The sequence below is a fragment of the Tachypleus tridentatus genome, chromosome 8 (genome assembly GCF_004210375.1).
Source record: "Tachypleus tridentatus isolate NWPU-2018 chromosome 8, ASM421037v1, whole genome shotgun sequence".
Taxonomy (NCBI): domain Eukaryota; kingdom Metazoa; phylum Arthropoda; class Merostomata; order Xiphosura; family Limulidae; genus Tachypleus; species Tachypleus tridentatus.
In genome coordinates this window covers 22,357,313-22,383,271 of record NC_134832.1, presented here as the reverse complement: position 1 = coordinate 22,383,271, position 25,959 = coordinate 22,357,313, and the positions used below count along the sequence as shown (strand labels likewise).

At 30.5% G+C, this 25,959-nt stretch overlaps 1 protein-coding gene across 2 annotated transcripts in view; it reads left to right on the top strand.

Annotated features, from left to right (window-relative positions):
• LOC143258653 (mannosyl-oligosaccharide 1,2-alpha-mannosidase IA-like) overlaps positions 1-21,936 on the top strand; it is a 46,230-nt gene extending 24,294 nt beyond the window's left edge. Inside the window, exons 4-10 of one of the 2 annotated variants that reach the window (XM_076517931.1) lie at positions 1,823-1,917; positions 3,227-3,444; positions 5,021-5,136; positions 10,421-10,529; positions 18,051-18,161; positions 18,758-18,930; positions 19,257-21,936. In XM_076517931.1, the coding sequence (XP_076374046.1) occupies positions 1,823-1,917; positions 3,227-3,444; positions 5,021-5,136; positions 10,421-10,529; positions 18,051-18,161; positions 18,758-18,930; positions 19,257-19,472 (1,038 nt within the window). In that variant the 3' untranslated portion in view covers positions 19,473-21,936. The remainder of the gene's footprint in view (positions 1-1,822; positions 1,918-3,226; positions 3,445-5,020; positions 5,137-10,420; positions 10,530-18,050; positions 18,162-18,757; positions 18,931-19,256) is intronic. The other variant, XM_076517932.1, reaches the window with a different exon arrangement.
• The last annotated feature ends 4,023 nt before the right edge of the window (positions 21,937-25,959 follow it).

Here is a 25,959-nt window from a genome sequence, read left to right as displayed (position 1 = left end):
CAGTTGGTCAGAGTCTTGGCTAGGTTAGACCATTGTTGACAGTCATATAAGATGACTACTGTTTGACAATATGGACTTGAAGAAAGAGATGGGGTTTATCTTTTCAACTGAATCAACTGGTTAGAGTAGCAGTTGGGTGACAATTAAACATACAAATATTTTGAAATAGGTTTCATAAAGGTTGATCTTTATGCCAGGCAACTAGCAATATGGTTTTTTTAAATTGTTATATGAAAGTCTGTTGTCAGTAGTGTCAAATGTGGACTTGTTAGTCAATATGTAAGCATATGTCTTACTTATAGATGACTTATGCTTTATGTTACAACCAAATATTAGACATACAAATTTGTAGAGTATTCCAATTCATGTACACCCACATTTTAACAGAGAAATGACATGCATATAATTGTGTTAAACTGGTTATGGGACACACCCATTTTTATGTGTAGTGACATGAAACTATGAATGATGTACAACGTAGGTGTACAATTTCACAGCCATTGGTGTTGCTATGTTTGGTTGGAACTTTCTTCTGGTGAAGGATAACACGTACTCCAGTGTGTTCAACTACTTAACATGCTTGTTAGTTCTGACTTTGATGGAACTTGTATGAGATGTTCCAGAAGGATGCTAAATAGCACTTGATTCACTTGTAAACAATGTTTATGAGCAGTTTGAAGCAGTTCTGGATAAAATGACTTGTACTGTATCCCTTAAAGCTCATTTATTCAGTTATTTAATATACACTTCAATATGCAACTTCCAATAGTGTCCACAATCTCCTTATATTTTAATAAGATATTTTAAAATCATTTATTGGACTCAAACATCTGCAGTATAGAATGAGCATTTACAGTAGATATTTGCATATTAAATTTCATCAATTCCCAACTGATGCATGTTTCACATGAAAGTAACCATAACGATGCCACTAATATTATTTAGTAACAATAACTATGCTTTTTTGTAGCCAGGATATATAACACTAATTATTTTAACAGATGTAAAATGTTAAGAATCTTGTTTATTTTCATCATTGATATTTTGGATTGAATTGCATATCAGTCAATGCTATCAGGACATTGTAGATGTATCATACTTCATTCAGCTAATTGTGGTGAAAGGAAAATCTAAAATGTACATGAAGTGGTTAAATTTAAAACTGGGTTTTTGAGCTTATTACTTCACTTTATAAAAAACGAGTTTGGTGAAGGTGTAAAATTAACTACCTTTGTAAAGCTATTTTGGCATTTGGGCATATTTTCAAATATAAACTTTTATATTTTCTAGGTGTAAGTTTTATGATGAATGGCTAAACTTTCTGGAAAACATTGTAAGGTTCTTTTCAAAAGTATATATTAAAATGTGTTACAGCTTTACTGTTATTTCTCCAATGTAAATACTTCATTGTATTCACAAGTAACATCTTTTGGTTAAGTATCATGAAGAAAGTGTAACTAAAGATTCCATATTTTATTAACTGTATTGTTTGCGAGGTTAAAACTGACTACACTATTGAGAAATTATTATATATAAATATAAGTACATTGATGGTGAAATCATGATATTAGATTTTATTGCTCCAGAATATTGCTTAAAGTACCTTAAACTGTTTTTGTGTCCTAAAATATCCCATGTAAATAAACTTAGACAAGGAATCCTAGAATTTCAAAGATTTCTGATAAGTGTTTTGGTTTTTTTTCTCAAGTTTTATTAATTTTTAAGTAAGTGATAGTTCTTAATTTTTGGAATTTGCTTATTACAGTATTGCTATTTGAAGAATGATTGTTTTATAAATTACATTTATTTTTTATTTTCTTAGATGTTCAAAGAGAAAGCAGATGAAATTGCTCAAAAACTTCTTCCTGCTTTTAATACTCCCACAGGAATTCCGTATGCTATCATTAATTTAAAAACGTAAGTTATGAGGTTAAACCTCATGATTACAGTATACATCTTCCTATAGACAGTTCTGTTTTGTAGGTATGACTTCTTTAACAGGTAATTTCAGGTAATCACAAACTAGGCCTTTTTTTTTTTTTTTTAATCTATATCCTAATGGAATATTTGGCCTGCCATTATGACCTAAAAGTTGCACTGTTGAACTAAAATATGTGTGTAAAGAAATATATTTTTATCATTGTGTAACTTTTGTCAGTGTTAATTTAGCAAAGCAACCCTATTACCATAAGAGGCCAGAATATCCTGTGTCCTGATTCCATTGTAGGGCAGTTTAATAGCTATTAAACATACAATAGACAATGCCATTTCATTAACTTAGCCCACCAGTTATATTTCCTAAAAGTCCAAATGAGGTCAAATTTCTAATTTCTGCATAAAAGGTGTTATTCATATTTTTATATTATTGGCCTCATCTGGAAGTCATTTAGGGTTAAATAAACCTTTTACATAAAAATTGATTGATCTAGAGACATGAAACTTTGTTCACGCCTTATCTCTGTGGTAACAACATCCCTATCAATTACCTTTATAACTGGAAGAGGTCTAGTCAGAAACCTTTGTAAAGTGATTAATTTGATATGGACTGGCCCAGAATTTTTTTAGAAAATCAGGATAAAAATGTGAGGATGAAAATGATAGTTATTTTATACATAAGCTTGCACTGAGCTTTCAATATATGTCAGAGAAACTTGCTGTTATTATATTAACTTTTTTGTGTGTTTTGTATTTGCTCTGAATTAAAGTTTGTATCTGCAGTTTGCATCATATTAAGTAATGTTATGTTTTTGTTTGTTATTGAGTGTAAAGACATGACTAATGCAACGATGGAATATACCTAATTTTATATATAAAATACACAGGAATCCTCAGTTGTAACTAAAGAGGTTAATACTTGTGGTGTTTTTATATTTTTGAATGACTGATGCTGAAATTGTGTATTAACAAAATGGACTCAAACTTTCTATTGAGTGTATAGATTACTTAGAAAAATATTTAAAATTGTGAAAGAGTTGGATCTCATTGGTAGTTCTGGAGGTTAATTTGAATAAAACTATTAATTTCAATTAGCAGATTTTAAAATAAAAATTAAACTAAGAAACTAGTTAACAATAAATTTTTTTGAGATAGAGGGATGTTCATTAATTTTTTAAAGATCTTTTAGTTTATCAGAGTAATTATAAATTATTTGCAAAAATAATGTATTATCTGTATCAAGAAAAAGTAATTACTGTATGCTGTTGTGGAAATTTTCAATTATTTACAGAGGCACTAGCAAGAACTATGTGTGGGCTTCTAGTTCCAGTTCTATACTAGCTGAATTTGGAAGTCTTCACCTTGAATTTATCTACTTAAGTGAAGTTACTGACAATCCTGTGTACAAAGAAAAAGTTATGAAGATTAGAGACGTCCTAGCTAAAATGGAGGATTCTCAAGGCCTTTATCCAAATTATTTGAATCCCAAAAGTGGTAAATGGGGCCAACGTAAGTATGCCACTTTACTAGTTGTCAAAAACCAGTTTAAGTAGAAAGTAGTGTTCTGTTTATTGTCTTCATCCAAATAGAAGTGTTTACTAACAGTAAATGTGTTGTTTAACAATGTATTGAAAAAATATTGTATCTGTTATTGATGCTTCAGAGGTTGCTTTATAAAATATTTAGCATCATCATTTTTTTTTTTTTTTACAAAATAACAAAATACATTAATAGAATGTATTCACTTAACATTTATTTAACCTGTTGATTGCCAAGTATTTCAGCTGCTACAATACAACTCTAATGCTTCTTCATTTTGTAACTTTTTTCGTGATGTTATTTTGGATCGAAAGTGAAACAATTTCTAAGTAGGTCAAATGCATGTATGGTGCTAACATCTAGCGTTGAAGTTAGGTATTATTGAGAATGAATTAACTCATCCGTGGCACTGTGTTACCGATTGGCTTGGACGAGTTATCTTGTCTACAGCACTGAACAGGTTAAAGAAATATCTTCACAAACATATTCCTTTTGGGATATCATTACATTTTGTCACACTTTCACGTTTGATTAATCTTTTTTTGGTAAGTGTGGCATTCCTTTTGTTTATAGAAACTTATTATTTTTTAATTATTATAGATTTTTCTGAGTTCATCTCTTTACAGTTTTGTTTTTCTAATAGAATTATACAGTAATTCATTTTCATTTGTGCCATAGTTTTAAGCTTAGGTTTTATAAGTTTTCATTTGAATGTTATGTTTTATTGGCAATTTTGTGGCTTAGTTTTCTGAGCATCATTTTTTTTGTGTGTGTAGCAAGTAAAATAACTAAATAGTCATTGTATTTCAGGGATTCAATATAACACCAATCCTCTGTTTACTCAGAAACCATGTTTCTCTGTATTAAAAGTGTTCAAGTGATTGAAGTGAAATTTCAGAAGGCAGTTATTTGATATGCCATTAAAGTTTAAAGAAAGGGAATTATATTTGCAAAATATTGTTAATTTTTTGATAAATGGTTTCATCATAGATCAAAGAAAATTTCTTTTCAATGTTTTTTGGCTCTCAGATAAACAAATGCCTCTACTGTGTCTTTTATTTGATATTAAATAATTAAATAGCTTGAAAGAAAGAAGTTGTGAGAAGCATTTCATTTAAAATAACTTTATTAAATCCTTATGAAGGCTATTTGGTAAACATGTTCACATTTTCTTTTTCTCATATTTAACTTATATATTAAATATATCTTCATAGATCAAACAAACATATTTTTAATGAAGAAATTTTATATTATCATGGCAGGTATTAAGTGTTTACATGTCCACTTTCACTGTACATTTTAAAGGCCAGGCATGGCTTAGCAGTAAGCATGCATGAATTATGTGTCCAAAAGTTCATAGTTCGTTTTCCACTGCTGTAGAAAGGTGTTGCTCATTTTGTAAAACACTTGCTATTTAGTCAGATAAGAGTAGCAAAAGAGTTGATAGTGGATACTGTTGGATAATTACCTTCTCTCTATCCTTTAAGTTACTTGTGTAACTTCATTGTGAAGGCTGTTAAACAATAGTATACTTTCTTGATAATAGGTCATATTTCTTTGGGTGCTCTTGGTGACAGCTTTTACGAATATCTTTTGAAGGCCTGGATTCAGTCTGGGGGAAAAGATCAGCAAGCCAGACAGATGTATGATGAAGCAATGCAGGTAAGTAGAATAGTGCAATATACTTGGTAACGTGGAGTCCAGAAACTCCTATATCTCACTGTATTTCTGAAGCTACAGAACTAACCTCTTTACTTGAAGTAAAGTGAAATTTTGCAGTTTTCCCATAACATATTTGTGGGGGGAAATAAACAAAATAGAAATGCTAAAACTAATTCTTCTAATGTTGTTTGTTAACACTCTCACTATGTGTTTAGTTTTATGGACAGACCTCATAATTGTTTTGTGCTTGTTACCGTTTCATATGAAATTTGGCAGATTATTATTAAGCATAATAACAGTTTTATACATGAAATATTGTATCATTAAATTAAGTTTTGAATTTTTTTAATTACAGATTTGCTTATGCATTTTTTCTGTTTGTATGTTGACTATCTCATATGCAAAATAATTTTGACTTTAAGATTAAAAATATGTTTATGTATCACAAAATTGTCAATTTCATTTGCAAAATGTTTTAAACCTCCTAGTAAAATCCAGATAAAATATCAAACATTTGTTTAGAAATATTATATTTTTATATAATATTTTCTCTTGGTATGGGTGGGTTTGATATAACTAAATAACTGTGACCATCATGAAAATTGAAAAATAGGTTTAAATTGCACTTTTTTAAAATCTAGAATGATTACAGATTTTAATATGAAACCACAAATATGTATTTTAAATAGTTTAAGGCTCATAACATTATACATCTATTCATACTTAATATTTTTATTTCATTGATCTTTCAGCTGTGTCCAACTAACATTACAGAAGCTGCAATCAGCATCACAGTACTCTAGTTTACAAAGCTGTTGGTCGTAGCTTTGCTCTAGGTTCCATTGAACCCCAGGGTTTTGATGAGTCAGGGCTCGGCATGGCCAAGTGTGTTAAGGCGTGCAACTCGTAATCTGAGGGTCGTGGGTTCGCATCCCCGTCGCGCCAAGCATGCTTGTCCTTTCAGTCGTGGGGGCATTATAATGTGACAGTCAATCCCACTATTCATTGGTAAAAGAATAGCCCAAGAGTTGGTAGTGGATGGTGATGACTAGCTGCTTTCCCTCTTGTCTTACACTGCTAAATTAGGGACGGTTAGCACAGATAGCCCTCGAGTAGCTTTGTGCGAATTTCAAAAAAAAAAAAAAAATCGATGAGTCAGTCTCAGGGGTTCGGCAGAGGTCAAGACACACACACTGTACGTGTGTTCGTTCCGTTCACCCCACTCGTATGATTCGTGACGTCATATTCCACTTGGCCATCATTGGCTGCAGCTAATCATGTCACATCACTTGGCCTTAATATCTGTGCTGCAGGGAACTTCGTGTGCTTAGCAGTCAACTTGTAACTGTAGTAATTGTGCATCAATTGTGATTTCTTTCCTAATCGTACAATATGGATTCACGTGTATAACGGAACATGATGGGAGTCAGCGTCTTCAATGCATGATTTGCAATGCCAAGTTGAGCAATTCTAGTCTAGCACCAGCAAAACTAAGAGAACATTCCCTAAAGCTGCATGGAGATGGGAAATATAAGAACACAACGCTTGCTGAATTCAAGGTAAAGAGAGCCAGGTTCAATGAAAAGGCTACTTTTCCTGTTTTCGGCTTTGTACCCATCGACAAACCAATCCTCACAGTATCGTACGAAGTTGCATACTTGATTGCAAGGCAGGGCAAACCACACACCATTGCTGAAGCACTCATAAAACAAGCTGCATGGAAGATGGAGAATATCATGCTGGGAAAAGCTGCTGAAAAAAGTTATCCCAAATTCCTCTTTCAAATGACACCATCAGCAGCAGAATAGATGACATGAACGATGACATCTTGGCTCAAGTAGTTGCAGATCTGATTTCATGCACAGCAAAGTTCAGCCTTCATCTTGACGAGACCACCGACATTTCCAATCTAAGCCAGCTTGTTGTATTCGTGCGCTATGTGAAGAACGATGAGATAAAAATTTTTTATTTTGTAAGCCTCTTACAACAATAACTAAGGTAGGCGACGTGAAGAAACTTGTGGATGACTTCTTCAGAGACAACGATCTTTTGTCGTATATGGTTTCTGCAGCAGTTTGTTCGGATGGAACTCCAGTCATGCTGGGACGACACTCTGGTTTTGGTATGCTGGTGAAAGCTGATGCACCACACATCATTGTGTAACGCACTGTGTTCTGCACAGGCATGCATTGGCAACAAAAACCTTGCCTTCAAAACTGGCAGAAGTATTAACAATTGTAGTGGAATGTGTGAACTTTGTGCGAAATAGTGCCCTGAATCACTGCATCTTCAAAGAGCTGTGTAATGAAATAGGCTCTGAATATGAGGTACTTCTGTACCATTCTAACGTTTGGTGGTTATCCCAGGGAAAGGTGCTGAATAGTGTTTTTGCCATGCATGTGGAATTAGCCCTGTTTTTGTGAGAGCTCCAACATTGTCATGCAGATTGCTTCGAAAAATCTGAGTTCATTCTCATTTTGGCATACATGTCCAATATCTTCAATGCTCTCTATCATCTCAGTCAACAGATGCAGGGTGGTGGAGTCAACATCATCGAAGCGGAAGAAAATCTGAAGGCTTTTCAAAAAAAAGCTACCGTTATGGAAACGACGAACAGAGAATGATAACTTCGCAGACTTTCCCCTGATGGACGACTGTGTAAGTAAGATCGAAGATGTGTCTGAAATCGGAGACATTTCTGTACCCGGGAAACTGAAGCAAGCAATAGCCATGCACTTAGATGAGCTCGCAAAGTCTCTCGACGGATACCTCTCTTCCAGAGAGTCATATCCAGCATAGGTGAGACAGCCGTTCAAGTTTAGTGTTGCGACAGCCGTTCAAGTTTAGTGTTGCGACAGCAGATGTCAATGATAAATACCTCGACGAAATCATTGAACTTCAGCAGAGCCAGGTTCAACAGCAACTTTTCAGAACAACAACGCTCTCAACTTTTTGGTGTCACCAAATCGTAGCGTACCCTCTTATTACTAAGAAAGCCCTTGAGATACTCATACCATTTGTTACAACGTATCTTTGCGAGCAATCCTTTTCAAGGATGGTAAACATAACGAAGAAAAGGAACAGACGTTGCGAAAATGATATAAGAGTGGCACTTGCCAAGGTGAAGCTGCACATTTCTGAACTTGTCTCTGAAAGGCAACAGCAAAAGTCATGTTAATTTGTAGTAAATATTCATTGAGTTATGTTTTTGTTTTTGTGTGAAATTCATGTTTTGTTGGTTTTGTTCTTTGAACAAGTGATATTGTGTGCAACTGATGCATGGTTAATTTTGTGCACTAATAAAATATCTACTTATATTTTGAATTTGAAAAAAATCATATTTTATTTTTCCAATTACGAAGTGTTCAGTGAATGCAAGTACAAAACGTCTGGAGTTCAGTACCTCCAACAAGGTTAAGAACCACTGCCCTAGTGGATCAGTATTTTGTAGAATGCAGTCACATTATGGTTATAATATATTAAACAGATGCATGCACGTGCACGCTACAAATAATTTCTTACATTTCAGTCATTTTTTAAAACAGAATGATAAGTAATGCAATATAGAAAATAATAATCTCATGATAACGAGAAACACTTAAAGTAAAAATGTATTCTCAAGATGGCTGGTGTTAGTATTAAAACTTTAATTAAAATAAAGTACAGAACAATATTTAGACCTTCTTAGGTCATCTTCAGGTTAATAGTCTTTACCATTTACAAATAAGTTCTTAAACTCATCTTGCTTAAAAATTAGAACAGTAAATATATATATATATAGTGTTATATCTGAAATGTGACTATTTTACAAACTGCTAGTCCATTGAAACACAGCCAAGACAGGTCACTTTGTGAAAAACAGTTTTATGTTCTTGGATACGGTAACATGAGTAAATGTGCACTGCATCATTGCAGTTTTTATAAGGTTAGCCAGGCATGATTTAAAGGACAGTATAATAAAAATAATAAATGTATATAAATACACAATGCTATAAAATTTAAGCTATTTAGACTAAACAGTTACACTTTCATGTTATAATTTGAAGTCATTCTTGAGAGAAAAATATTTATTTTCTAATTTTTTATGGACGTTGCGAAGTCGGACAAATTGAACCAACCCTTACAGAGATACAGTAGTGAAAATAACAGACAAAATATAAAGTTTTTTTTCTAAAATAATATTTGATAATTATTTGGAGGCTATAAAGATTTCAAATGTGAAATTTGAAAATGTTCTGATAATTAAAAGTATTTTTATTCATAAGATCAAAATTACTTTGCATGTTGAATGGTCAACATTCTGAAAAAATCAAATTTTATGAGAAGGCCTTTAGTTAAATATCTTAATGCTTAAGATCAATTTTGTGTTTGAAAGCCTTGTAATGTTTACCAACAACTTCCAAAATTTTGTAAAAAAGTTGTACATTATCAAAAGTCGTTGTGTAATAATTACTTTCATGGTTATGAACTGGGTGGATTACACTCAACCCATAATGGAAGGGTTAACATTTGTTTTTGTATTATGAAATTGTCTATGAAATTTGAATAATAACTTAAAATTTGATATCAAACTTGTTAACATGTATTTGTAATATTAGTTCAGTAAACTTTTGAATGTAAGTCTACAAATGTGATGACCAGTTCATTTACTTCTGGCTGTAAGTAAACCTGTAGGATTAGGGTTAACTCCATTTAATTGACTAGTACAGAATGGTTTGTGTGTGTGAGTGAGAGAGAGAGAGAAGAAACATATATATTTTAATAGCTTATTTGTCATTTTGAAGTAAAGTAATCTCATAGATAAGTGATTGTAGACGTCTTAAAGTTCACTGACTAAATTGTTGTGGATGTAGGTTGTTTATTCATTACAATTAACATTTTCTCATTGTCTGCCTTCTTCACTTTTTTTTTTCTGTTATTGTATATTTGAGTTTTTGTTGAAATAACATATCTTGTTGTCTGTTATTAAGACTGTTAACATATTTTTAATAATTATTTCATATAATTTTATAAGTGTTAAACTTGTAAGCTCAGCAGAGGTCAGTGTGGTTAGACATGCATAAATGTGATATAACATTTATTTGTTTTTTAATACTCTATAATGTTTATTATTATAATAAAGATTGTGGAGTTAAAGATGTAGAGAACTTGACACTGTTAAAATTATAAAATTTTGTAGAGAATTTGGAAAAAATATTTGATTCACAAACACCTATGAATATTTATGAATATTAAGTTTCTTTTTTTTATAATGTGTCAGAATTTTATGGTAATGTATTTATAGGGAGCTGAAAAGAAGTTGCTTCAAACCTCTAAGAGTAACTTGAAATATTTTGCTGACTTGAGATATGAAAGATTAGATCACAAGATGGATCACCTTGCTTGCTTTTCTGGTAAATTGAAGTTTTTTTATAACTGTAAACATAGTGTAGGTAAGAGAGAGAATTTAAAAATTTGAATCTTGAACCCTTTATCATTCAATTATTTATAAAACATCCCCTTAAACACCCTTAACTACATCTAACGTATCTGAAGGCAAACTAACCAGCTAGAAAGATAAAGCTCTCTTAGCTGAAGATGATTTTTACCATGGCAAAATTTATAATTTTAAAACATGATGCATCAACATTCTTAGTTTCCTTAATTTTGAACATCTCAATCAGATCCATTCTAATTTTTCTTTTTTGCAAGATAAAATAATTTTAGAAATCTTAACCTTTCCTCATATGACAACTCTTCACTTCCAGGTATCCTTTTAGTAGTTCTCACAACTGTTTTCAATAGTTCTATTTCCTTTCTAAGGTAAGATAAATTAAAGTACAAAGGTTTTAACACTGAACCCTGAGGTATCTTGTTTGCAACATAAATCCAGTTTGACTGAATACCATTTATAGCAATCCTTTGCTTTTTTTTCCATTGAGCCAGTTTTCTATCCAATAAGGTAAATTATCTTTCATACCTACATTTTTAACAAGCCTTTTATGTGATACCTTGTGAAGTGCTTTCTGAAAATTTAGGTATACAAAATTTGTACATACTCTTATCTACATAAGCATTAACAAAGATTGTCAAAAGAATAATAAGGTAAATTGTTCACCTAGTGAAAACATACTGATTATCCAACAGAATTTTAAACTTTGTTAAATGACTGCAAAGCATATTTTATTGGATTTTCAAAAATATTTTCCACCATTGACATACGATTAGTAATGTTTGTATTTTGTATTAGAAAATGGCTGTAAAAAGTCACATGGAGGACATTCTGACCTTACCATAAGTTATTCACATGTCATTTATAGAAGTTAGTGTATATGAAATGGAAAGAGTTCAGTGGGGTCACTTTGTTTGAAGCTGTACAAGAGCAATATCTCAGCAAATGGGAAATATAGGATGTTCTTATTTTATATTCTAGCTTTTCAGTATTGGTAATTTGAGCTCATACAAAACTATAGACTTTGTATTTTGATATCACAAACATTTACTTTTAATCAGTGCTGCATTCAACACATCATGTAACTCACTAAAATCTCTATTTAGGTGGAATCTTTTAATATTTACTTTTAAATTAAGGAATTAAATAACATATAATATGAAAATCTGAATCACAATGTACAGTTTGACAGCAAACTTGATGACATAAGTTTGTAAAATAGTAGTTCAGTAAAATTGTGAATGCAAATCAATAAAAGCAATGGTGCCTTTGACCTATGATCTGTATGGAAAGCATTAACAACTCTCTTGATCATCTATTATTTTCTAAGTTTCAGCTTATAACAGTCAATTTAAATTTCTTAAATTTGTAATGTTTTTGCTTAATTTTATCCTTCATCTCTTTCAGCAGGGTACCAACCTTATAATCATTTCTTAATGACAAGAAACCCACTTGAAATAAAAATGTATCTCAGAACGGCTGGTATGGGTATTAACACTTTTACTAATAAAGCAGATAACATTTTGACCTTCTTAGGTTACCTTCAGGTTAACCGTTCTGATATACATTTGTAAACATTAGTGCTTGATATAGTTTTCAAGCTATAACTCTTTTACAACGGGTCATGGGTCAAATGCCATTTCATTACATTTGTTGACTTGCATTCAAAATTTTATTGAACTACTTTTTTATGAACTTATATCAGTAACTTTGGAATCAAAATATAGATTATTATTCTAACTTTTATATTATATAAGAGTTAATTTCTTAACTTAAAGTAAACATTAAAAGAACACCTAAATATAGATTTCAGTGAGTCACTTGGTATGTTGAGTACAGCATAAATTAGATGTTTGTGATGCAAAATACAAAGTCTGTAGTTTTGAACAAATTAGAAACTCAAATTACTAATATTATCAAGCTAGAATATAAAACAACCTCGTATCTCTTTATTTTGTTGAGATTTTGTTTATGTACTGAATGAAACAGTGGTCTCATTTACCTCCTTCCCTTTTTGGAAACAGTCCCTTACATACATTTACTTCAATATATGATGTGAATAACCAATTGACAGCTTTGAATGTCCCCCTAGTAGTTTTTTCAACCATTTTAATCTGTGAAAATGCTACCATGTTCTGTTGCATTGAGATTTCAAAGAGGTAGGTTGTGTCTGTAGTCTGCTTGAAGATTCTTACTTATTTTAGAACTAAAAACTGCTTAGTTACTAAGCTTATTAAATTATAGTGGAATATATCAGTGTACACACACACACACACACACACACACATTTTATATATATAAAAACTAAAAAAAAAAAAATATTTTCCATGTGCAAAATTGTAAAAGGCTTAGCAACCTACATCCAGCAGCAACCAAATTCAAAGGGATAAGCTAGAACAGTGAGTACAAGAGATAATTGTTTCCTTTACTACTTTATTTATTGCTCTATATTTTAATCAAAATAAGTTTCATAACGTATTTCTAAATAGTAGTAATCTATGTACGTATATATAATTTGTAATAATCTAAATATACTGTATAATACTGTTTCACTAAAACACAGCCAAGACCAGGAAGACTAAAGGTCAGTTTTATACTATTGAATTCAGAAACACAAGTGCATGTGTGCCTCATCAATGTAAGTTAGGTAATGTTAGCTTGGTATGACTGGAAAATTACTATAATAAAAAAATAATAAATAAATAGTGTGTGTTTGTGTGTATACAGTGAGTATATATATAATGTTATAAGACTTAAGTTACTCAGATTAAACATTTGTATTTTTGTGTTATAATATGTAGTCATTCTAGCATCAAAAACGTATTTCCTAAATTTTTTAAGATTGTTACGAGGTTGGTTGAGTGACAGAACCTACATAGTTAGAGTATAGAAAATAGATAAAATATAAAGTCTTGCCAAAAACAAACATTTGAAATGTATTTAGGAGGTTTGAGACTATGCAAGTAATATTTGAGATTTTTGGGAAAAAGTTTTATCAATCATATGAAACTACTTTGCACTCAGACTAATAAGAAACATTATTTTCAAACAAATATTTCATTAAAAAAATCTGATTTTTTTCACATACAAAACACTTGTAATCTTTACTGAAAGTCTACTAAATTTTGTGAAGATACAAAAGTTATAGTGCAAATACTTAACATATGAAAGTGTGTGGATGAACTCGTATTATACCAAGTCCATAGCCAATAGGTTAAAACAGAGGATTTTGATGTCATGGGAATAACTGAAATTTAGTTCAAAGGTAGACAAATTTTATTATTGTAATCTCTTTTAAATACAGAGTTAAAGGTGTTTGTTTTTTTTAACAAAAAGAATTAAAGGGAGGAGTGGCATCAAATGTAAAATGAGTTACATCCTGTTCAAAGTAAGGATGTCAATCTTAGAGCAATAAGGTTAAAGGTTAATTGTGATTGTGGTTTCTCCTAGTGTTTATAAAGTAACAAAGTTTTTGGTGGATTTTTTTACATCTCACAGGGTGAAATTTAGTAGGAAACTATTCAATCAGGTTATGAGGGAGACAATTTTAGAAATTGTTCAGAATAGTGTTCACCAACTGGTAAGGGCACCTTCTAAACACAATGCTATTTTAGAGTTATTGTTTTGTTTTTATACAGGAATATGTGATAAGGTTAAGATTAGGTAACATCTGTTCAAGTATTCATTGCTCAATTAAGTTTATTATATTGTTGCATGTGGAGTTGAGGAATAATGAGAGTTTGGTTACAAGTTTCAAAAATGCAAATTTTGAGGAGATGAGAAAAGAATTTTCTGCTGTAAATTGGGCAACTGAATTAACTGGATATATTAATGAAATGTGTAAAACATTTTAAACAAGTTGCCTATTTTGAATATTTATGATGTTCCTTATAGAACAACAAAAAAGCTGGTTTGATCTCAAACAGTATAAAGCTATCAAAACAGGTCAAAGGCCATGTCATTATATTTGTCAACTTGCATTCAGTATGTTCTTGAACTACTGTTTTATGAATTTATATCAATAAGTTTGGAATTAAAATGTGGATAACAATTCAAACTTTATTATATATGAGTTAATTTCTTAATTTAAAAGTAAATATATAAAGAACACATATGAATATAGAATTTAATGAGTTGCATGGCATGTTGAATGCAGCACTGATTTAAATTATATGTTTGTAATGTCCAAGTACAAAGTTTGTTACAAATTAGGAACTTATATTATTAATATTGACAAGCTAGGATAAGTAAGAGCCTTCTATCTTTTCTACTTGGTGAGATACCACCATGTTTACTACTAAAACTTTCATGTTTCTTTTTAGACCCAAATAAATATTAGTTACTAAGCTTGATAAATTATAGTGGAACTCTATGGTATCAGTAAAGTAATTTGATTTTCTTTATTATTTGAAATGTATGTATAATATCTAAAAAACGTTTTTTGTTTTGCATCCTCCACGAGCAAAATTTGATAAAGCTTAGCAACGTATGGCAAGCAGCAAACGAGTACAAAGTTTATAAGTAGAAGAGATAATTGTTTGCTATACTTCTTCATTTAGTATTCTGTGTTTCAAGAAAAATAAGTTTAAGAATTTTTTTGTAAATAGTAATAATATAAATAAATATATAATGTGTTGACAGAAATGTGACTGCATTCTACAAAATACCAGTCCACAAAAACATGCTGAAGACAGGTCACTTTGCAAAGTCCACTTTTATACTTTTGGATATGGTAACATAAGTGCAGCTTCTGTAATGTTAGCTTGGCATGACTGAAAGATCAATATGATAAGAATAATAAATTTATATTGTTATGAGATTGCTCTTTAGACTAAACATTTATGTTTTAAATGTTATGATCTGTAGTCATTCTAGAACAAAAAAGCATGATTTACATTTATTTCCTAATTTTTATGATGGTTACAATAAAGATCAAATTGATCAAATCCATTCAGAGATTCAATAATTTTTTTTCTTATGAAATGGTTGACTATTACCTGGACATTATAAAGATTTTGCAAGTGAAATTTGAAAATTGTATGATGTATAAAAGTATTTCTAATTTTAATATCACAATTACTCGGCATTTTGGGTATTCAACATGCAAAAATGAAAAAAAATGGCATGAAAAAATTACTCAAAACATCTTGCATACAAAAGCCTTGTAATTTTTACTGATAATCTGTAAAATTTTAAGATATGTTAACCCTTTCACGACAGTCTTGGTATAATATACATGAATTCATCTTCACATTTGCACACGTTAAGTATTTGTACTATAACTTTTGATACAGCATGTGTACCTTTACAAAATGCAGTAGACTTTTAGTAAGGATTACAGTTTTTTTTTATACAAAAAATCAGATTTTTAACGAAATATTTTTATTAAAGATTTGCTTGTGAAAATATTCTTTTATAACTAGTCTCAATGTAAAGTGATTTCATGTCATGATTAAAAAACTGTTTTTCATCCCAAAAATGTCAGCTGTTATTTGCATTGTTTCTAAAACCTTCTAAATACATTTGAAACTTTTGTTTTCAGTAATACTTTATATTTTATTTTCTATACTCTAACTATATGGGGTTTGTCACTTAACCAACCCTGTGACCATCACAAAGAAATAACAAAATAAATATAAATTAATTTTTCTTTGTGCTAGAATGCTTACATGTTATAACACAAATACGAATGTTTAGTCTAAATGGCTTAAGGATCGTTACATTATATGTTTAATATTTTTATTATACTGATCTTTCAGCTGTGCTTGGACACCATTATAGAAATTACAATGCAACAGTGCATGTTTACTCATGTTAAATATCCAATAATGTAAAACTAACCTTTACTCTTGGCTGTGCTTTAGTGGACTAGTATTTTGTAATATAGTCACATTTCAATTATTATGCATGTATATAGATTATTACTATTTAGAAATAGGTTATGAAACTTATTTGTCTTGAAATATAGAACAATAAATAAATAAAGTAAAAGATACAATTATCTCTTCATGCTATGACCTTTGAACTTTTTAAAATTTTGCACATGGAGGATATCAGTTTTTTAAGTTTTATATATACATTTGAATGATCAAAAAATCGTAAATAACTATTCTGATATACAGAATTCCAGTTCAGTAGATAAGCTGTAGGTAAAAAATAGTATGAATCTTCAAGCAGACTAAAGACACAACCTATCTCCTTTAAATTTTGACAGAATGTGGTAGCCTTTTCACAGATTAAAATGGTTGAAAAACTACTAGGGGACATTCTAGCTGTCAATTGGTTATTCACATCATATATTGAAGTAAATGTATGTAAGGGACTGTTTCCAAAAAGGGAAGGAGGTGCATGAGGCCATTGTTTCATTCAGTACATAAACCAAATCTCAACAAAATAAAAAGATATGAGGTTATTTTATATTCTAGCTTGATAATATTAGTAATTAAGTTCCTAACTTGTCAGAACATTAAGTCTATAGTTTTGTACATCATAAAAATTTAATTTGAAACATTCAACATATCATGCCTCATTAAAATCTCTAGGTGGATTCTTTTAATATTTACTTTTAAGTTAAGAAATTAACTATTATGTAATGTTGAAGTTTGAATTATAATCTACAATTTGATTTCAAACTTGCATAAATTCAGGAAATAGTAGTTCAATAAAAATTTTAATACAAGTCAACAAATGTGATGACATGGACTTTGACTTGTGAACTGTTGCAAAAGTGCATGCCAGCTCCTAGTTTTCAGATAAAATGTGTTTCTTGAGCTTATTGAATCTTACAAACTATGAAGGATTCTTTATTATACTCCTCTTATTCATTGTATTATTGTGAATAAATAATCAACACTAAATACAAAAAGTCTATTGGAGCTTACAGTGGCAGGCTTGTTAGATATGTGATAGCATTTCTTTAATTTGGGTTTTGTGGGTTCAGTCTCATTCTCCTAAATTCTTATTTTGTGATATTTTTGTTTCCATTGATGACAGTAATGGCTGCTTTTTTAAAACTGTTATAACTACTTTGATTTTACATTTTTAGCCATTTTCCTTCATAAATATTTGTCTTCAGACAGATATTCTCTAACTTTCCTGCCAATAACTATCTCCAGTAGCCAAGTGATCAAAATTCTTCATGAACTAAATATACAGAAGCTAAACAATATGACCTTTGGTGTTGTGACCTGCATCATTAAAATAAAGTGCATTTAACAGGATAATAAACAATAAGCAGACCTAATATTTTTAATTTTGCTTTCTAAGAGCATTTATTGAGAACATTTCATTTTATAAAGATTTTTTTAATTGAACTCTCTGTTGGATTCTCACTGTGCTTGTAAACTAATAGTTTATATATTTTGTAGAGGCAGTGTAGACCTAACACAATCGTATCAGTAAGTCTCTGGGCTTATAGTGTTTTTATGTATAATTCTTTAAGTTATTTTCTTTCAAAAAATAAAGTTGTACTCTTATTTTTCAGGTGGAATGTTAGCCTTAGGGTCGCAGTCTCTTCCAGATGAACGTAAGGAGCATTACATGACATTGGCTAAAGATATTGGTAACACATGTCACGAGTCTTATCAGAGATCAGGTGTGTTAAATTCGCTAGTGGCCACCATTTCATCAGAAAATCTGTATAAATGTTTTCTTTAAACTTGTTTATAGTGTCATTTTGATATTCAAGATAGTAATATGTGCGTGTAGACATGTAAAATCCATAGTGCAAGTTTATTCAGTGAACTCCATTCTCCAGTACTTGATGCTTGCTTATGTAATGGACACTAACCCTTCAAAATTAATAAAATTATAAGAGATCATTTCAAAAAATATCCCACAATCTTTTAAAAGAACGTTTTTCTCAGCTTTGCTCCCATGGCTCTTAAAGTGTTGTGTATGTTGACAAACTGGTTATGTGGCCTGTCACTGTCATGTTAGAAAAAGTATATTTTATTTATTTTACAGTTTGTTCAGTTTTTAGCAAAACGATAGTTTTATGTTGATTTACCGGAAAGAAAGTTGAATATTATATAAGTTGCAATTGGCTGTGAAATTATCTATATTTCTATTTTATCTGTTTATTTTTAATCTTGTTTGTTTTTATTTTCAGTATATATATATATATATACACACACACACATAGGTTTATGCTCTACAAGTTCTTATTTGTTTGTGCTATATTTCCCTTAGCAACCAAACTGGGCCCAGAGACATTTCGATTTACAGATGATATTGAAGCTAAAGCCATAAAACAGAATGAAAAATACTACATTCAGCGACCTGAAACAATTGAAACCTACTTTTACCTTTGGAGATTTACTCATGATCCTAAGTATCGTGATTGGGGTTGGGAAGTTGTGCAGGTTAGAAATGAATATTTTTTGTTTGTAATAGAATGTTTGTTAAATTATCCTAATATAGAATCTGAGGGTATTTACTATATAGTGAATCCTAATTTATTTTGTTTTATAGAATAGTAAGCTAAAACTTGTAATTTTGAGAATTTAATTTTAAAAGTATTCAGTGGGTTTTACTGTTTTACCAGACATGACTTATAAATATTCATAATGTCATTATGAGCATTTGTATAACTGTTTAAAAGCTTACAGTTCTTAATCTTATTTATAGACCCTGTGTTAGAAGTATTTATCAAGTTTTGGTAAATAATTTTCTTCATATATTTATCCAGGCTATTGAAAAACACTGTCGAGTAGAAGGAGGCTACACGGGATTGAAAAATGTTTATCTTCTAGATGGGCCAAAAGATGATGTCCAGCAGAGTTATTTCTTGGCTGAAACCTTAAAATATCTTTATTTATTGTTCTCAGATGACAGCCTCCTACCGCTAGAAGATTGGGTCTTTAATACAGAAGCACACCCTTTTCCAGTTAACCATAACTCATGAAAAATCTGTTCTTCATAAGAAAGAATAGTGTCAAACAGGACATTTAACTGTTGCATTTAGATATGACATTCTCATAGTAGTACTGACTTTTGTGTGTACAAGGACATCTATGACTTTATCCATTGAAGCATTATTTGCAATTTACATTTTAAACCAAATACATCAAATATCTTATACACATGAACCTTTTGGTGGTATTTTAAACTGTATATTGTACAGATAAACTGTTAAAATACGGAAAAACAAATTCGATTATGCTGGCACAATAAATACAATGCCAGTAAGATAATCTGATGTATATCTTTATTGTGTGCTAGAATGTACATTCTCAACCTTTTTGTAAGTGTTTCATATTAAAGGTAGATATTTACTAGTAAGTTTAGGTTTTGGGGTTTTCAGTTGAGTGGCAATTTTTAGTCCAATTACTACATCTATAATATGGAAAAGAGTATGAGACAAAACTACACTTTTAAGTTGACCTGGCAGTATGTTTGTGGACCTACAATGCTAAAACCTGTGTTTCAATACCCATTGTGGGCAGAGCACAGATAGCCCATTGTAAAGCTTTATGCTTAATTCAAAACAGCAACAACAATTTAAGTTACATGTTGTTGTGTGGTCTTAAGTTTTATGTAAAAGTTGGTATTCTATTTAATTTGATTTGCATAACAATTTTTAAAAGCCATATAGAGGGTTTAAGGTATTAGTTTTTGAAACTGAATTTTAATATATAGTTAAGAAAGGGCTTATCACAGTATTTCATACAGTTAACATTTTATTAAACTTTATATATAATTACATACATCGAATATCAAGTAACTGTTTTTGTTGATGAAGATATAAAAACCAGAGTAATAGTTTTAAATGACCTAATTACTAATGTTTTAATGCATGATTATTAATATTTAGACTGAAGTGAATACTAGAGATGTTCAGTACTTGAATAAAGCATCTCAGTCAGTTTCAAATTAGTGTGTGTTACTGATAAATGAATTGAGAAATAATAGATATTACAAGTATTATTGAAAAGTGTTGCATAAAATGTTTATGAAAATGCCATTTCAGAGATTAAAGTAATTTTACATTAGTTTGTGATTGAAATTTACAGATGTTATTTCCACAGTTATTGATGACCTTCTCACCTTTTTTTTTTTTACTTTAAACATATGTTTAAGCATTACAGGTGAAAGAAATGATTACTGCATTTAAATATGCTTTTAGTGTTCACATAAGTTTTAGTTACAAAATTATAAATCAGTGATAAAACATGTTTTATATTGACTTAAAGGAAGTAAAATTTTCAGAAATGTACAGCCAGTTGATTTTGTTTATTATTGGTGCAACTGGTTGGAATTCATGTGTATTACTTGAAACGATTCTTTGAACTACTTTATGTTTGGTATGATGGGTATAAATGTGTTTTTCCTGTTAATGAATGCAAACTTTTGGCTTCTGCTTTGAAGATTATATGTATTAAAATGTCTTTCACACTACTGGCTAACAATAAGGCACTAAAATAGTTTTTACTGGTGTCTGAGAAGTCAACTTCAGATACTACATTCACAAGGAACTGACTATCAGAAGTGTAAATTAGATCAAGTTTGAGGTTTAAAGGTATATATTAAATTTGTAATTATTGTTTTCTTAAATTAAGTATAGCATTTATTCATCTACTTCTGATTGTATAATTTCTCATATGACATTGTATGTAGTAATCCCTGTTATTAAACTAAAAACAATTATTTGTAGCATTTAAAAATTCCATGACAGAATATTCTTAACTTTTTAACTGAAGAAATTTAGTAGCTTTATATAAATAAAATGGAAATCTTTTAAGCAGTTAAATTAACATAACAATACATTTAATTGTAGTTTAAGAGCTGTGTCTTGATACATTATTCAAGAAAACACTGCTATAGACTTGTATAGATATTTATGCAAAAAGTTACCAGCTTTATATCATGTTTGCAGAAAAGTTTACTATTTATTGAAGGACATCAACATGGTCTTTGTTCTGTACAAATCATATGAGATTTCAGTTACATACCATTTACACTTTTCTCTTCTATTGCTCAAAAGTTATGTTTATTACACAAGCCGACAAAATTTTGTGGCTAAAACACTTGTTTATTTGGTTAAACTACAAATACACCTCTCATATTTCACCACTTCTTGTGTTAGTTTAGTTATATTATTTACTCTATTGGTGCGATTACAACTGTATAGTTCTTCCTTTTGGTCCAATTACAACAGACTATATCTTTTAGAAACTTTCACTTCTGACGTTAGACCACTAATGTATTACTTTGGGTTAAACCTGTGTTAATTCACTGGTCCAAGCTCCAGGATGTTGAAGGTATACATATTAAAACTAAACTTCATGAAATTTTGCAAGTGTTAAATGAACATTATAGGTATGTTGTACACAAAACATTCAAATTTTCAATAAAGTATTTGTACTGAAGATTTATGTGAATTTTCAAAGCATTCACTGAAGTGCTTTTTATGTAAGAATAAAAATACATTCATCTTTCATTTTTCATATATGTTGGTGTAACTTAGAGGCTCTTAAATGCATATCAAATATTTTTTTGATAAAACTTTTATTTTCTGTACCTTAAGACTAAATGTAACTAAATCATAAGTTGATATACTGCATGGTATGAAATATATATGTACACTCAAATGTAGATGAATAGACCTAACTTTTTTCTCTTAGATGTTCATTGTCCTCACAAAAATCTGTATACCTTTCAAAAATGCATTTTATTATACAAAAATGATATCAGTTAGTAAAATAGAATGACTCACAACTATTGTGTTTTGATATGGTGAGGTGGTTAAAATGCTTGACATGTAATTTGAGGGTCATGGGTTCAAATCCCCATCACACCAAATATTCTCCCCCTTTCAACCACGGGTGCATTATAACATGATGGTAAATCCCACTATTCATTGGTAAAAGAGTAGCCCAAGAATTGGCAGTGGGTGGTGAAAGACTAGCTGCTTTTCCTCTAGTCTTAAACTGCTAATTTAGAGATGGCTAGTTCAAATAGCCCTCGTGTAGCGTTGTGCGAAATTCAGAAACAAACACAGCTACTGTCATTTAACTGGCTTTACAACTAAGCAATAAATAGAATAAAATATTTCATTGTTGCTGTGAGCTATATAATTATACTACTACAACTCCTTTAGTAATATTACAACTGGCCTGGCATGGCCAGGTGGGTTAAGGTATTCAACTCATAATCTGAGGGTTGTGGGTTCGAATCCCCGTCACACCAAACATACTTGCCCTTTCAGCTGTGAGGGTGTTATAATGTGACGGTCAATCCCACTATTCATTGGTAAAATTGTATCCCAAGAGGTGGCAGTGGGTGGTGATGACTAGTTGCCTTCCCTCTAGTCTTACACTGCTAAATTAGAGATGGTTAGTGCAGCTTTGTGCAAAATTTAAAACAAACAAACGTATTCCAACTATGTAATTCATTCTTTCACTTCCTGGATAAAGCTACACCCCATCTATTATTGAAGCTGAAACAATGTCACTCTTATCTCTGCTATGTGTTTGAATAAATCACTTATCTCAAGATTTTTTGGTGGTGTCCACAAGTAAATATATGAGGTTGTAGTAAGTGTCAATTGTTTATTTAAAGTAGAAGATACAGTAACTTTAACCCACCTACCATATAGGAAAAGATCTTGTAATCTAATTTTGTTGAGCTCAGATAGTTTATTTAAAGTATCGTTAGTATAAACATGTATCTTTCAAAGTTAATTAAGTATGTTTGTGGACAGTATTTTATATTCAGTACAAAAATGTAATGATATAATGCATGAAACTCAGGCTTGCTAACATGATGTTAATACTGCACATATTTTACTTTGTCTTCCAGTATAATAGTTTTATCATATGTTTTTAGTAACATCTGTGTAGCTGTTTGTAATGAATTTAATAAGCAATAGAAACACAGCATAAGTTCAAGAAGACTGCCAATATTTGTAATATTTTGTAAGTCTTGTATTACTGGATTGTGTGGCCAAACTCTTCAACAGGTAAAAATCATTTAAATGTTTGTACTGATAACATTAAATGCATCACTTGTTTCCTGACATGTTTGTTTTATGTAATTGTTAAAAATTGTGTGCATTTGTGTGTATATATACACACAAATACTTGTGTGTTTGGTACTGATAAAAACTTGCTCTTTCCACTACAAATCCATTGTGAAATTAGTTTTATAATTTCTATCCTTTAAGACATTGGCTCCCACATGATCCACTGGTGATTCGTGCTCTATCCTCTTTTTAAAGGGCCACTAACTGGTTGAGATAACAGCTACATATACATTCTTCCTAAAAATAATTGTAAAATGATTAGTGGGACCCTGGAAAGTATCTGCAAAATAGGCTTGGGAACCAACATGTTAAAGTCCACATTTATAGTTTACAGTAGTGAAACAATGTAGAAAGAGACTTGTAGATGATTACATCAAAACAACAGGATAGGGCAGTTTTACACTCTTGAGACTTACAGTTAAATATAAGAAAACTACGATTCATTTTCACATGTATATATCAACCACATATACCTAATGAAGTGTACGTTTTTTGTTGCATGAATGAAAATAATCATGGTTGGGTACAGAAGTATACTTTTTATTGGTTTTAAAATTACTAATTTTTATCTTTGTTCCATCTAGTATTTTAATCATACATCTGAAGATATTCAGTTTGTATTAGAGGGACAATACTCAGAATACTAGAACTTGAATTTTACATTATATAGAATATTTCTACAATACCATTAGATCATTCATGTATGCATTTTGATATGTTGGATGTATGAACATTTTAAATTCATAAATTCAAAGTGATTTTTGGCTTTGAGAAATGTGCATGTGATGAATTTTTTTTTAAATTGTTTTGAAAATGCATTAGAATATAGAGAATAGCTTAAGTCCTTCACTGTCATAAGTGAACTATAAAAATACTTTACCTTTTTAGTGTGAAGAAATGGTGCATTTTCTTTTCTTAATTGTTATTTCAGTCTCATTTCATAGTGGTAAGTACTGTCATTGGTTGCATGTAACATATATTTTTACCTAGTCACTCCATAAGTTTCTGGGTATTGATTTTAAACTGGTAAACTAATTACATTGTCCACCTGTGAATGCATCTTTTGAAATAAAAAAAAACAAAATGTATAGTCCTAGCATATCGAAATCTACAAGAATATTTAAGTTCCCTGCTGTGGTAAATATGATAAATATTTAGAATCAGGTACACTCCTTAAAATATTATCAAAAGGCACAACTACTATTGCAAAGTAATGTCAATGGAACCATCAAAATTATTTTCATGCAAACTTCCTTAGTAAATATAAACTATTGAATTCTAGATCCACAAATGCTTGTTTGGTGCTATAGACTTTGACCTTAGTGAATTATTAAAAATGTTTGTTAATAAAGTATGTAATCAATGTAGCAAGCTCAAAATAAGTGGATCAATAAGTCACTTCCAATTTAACAAAGCTGCCTGCAGCTGAATCACGTATTACTAAAGCATTTATATTGGGCACCTTGTATGCATTTAATCAAATTCAAATCTGTTAGATGTGCAACTTGTTCAAATTTACTCAACGCCATCTCCTAGAAGTTGCTGAGCAGTTCAGCATGGTAGTTGTGTTAACATCCACTGAAGAACGTTCTTCCCAACTCCACCTGCATATGGCAGTAGTAAGGGTAGTAAAATTGACATCTTATGTCACGCATCATTCATAAAGTTAAATGTGGCTAATGAATCTTTTCCAAACCAGTAAAAATAAATAAGCCACCAAAACATTATGCATAACTTTCTTCCATGAAATGCTGATTGTATCAAGTCCTTTGCATTCCTCAAATTTGTTTCTGGCTATAATATGAAGTACAGCAGTTACAGAGAATATGTTCTCATGGTAGGATATTTTTTCTGCATGAAATTAAAAAATACTATTGTTTTTAGGAAAAGATGCCATCACCAGTTAATATATGCTTGTACAAGTAAAACTGACAAATATAAACTGATTATTGAAATCTTGTCTACTTCTTGATTGTATTAATGTGTACTATTTGATTCAATCAAAAAGTGCCCCATCACAAGATTACAGTTGTATCACTTAGTGTTGTAGTATCAAATCTATTCATTAGCATTATTTTGATAACTGAACCTTGATATTGTTAGGTTCAGGTTGAAACCACTTCTGCAATAGAGTGCTTCAGAAACTTAACTTATTGCATAATAGAGGAATGAACTAAAAGTGTAATGCCACAAATCAAATAAATATACTCAAACCAAAGATGTTCTAAGTTTACCTTTTAATCTGTAATGTTTATTCCTACAGCTTTCAAGGTTGCAGCACAAGTATGTCAAAGTAAACAAATTTACACACAACTTGTGCTTGAATTGGGAAGTATGGTTATGTAGCTAAATCATTTTTTTTGAACGA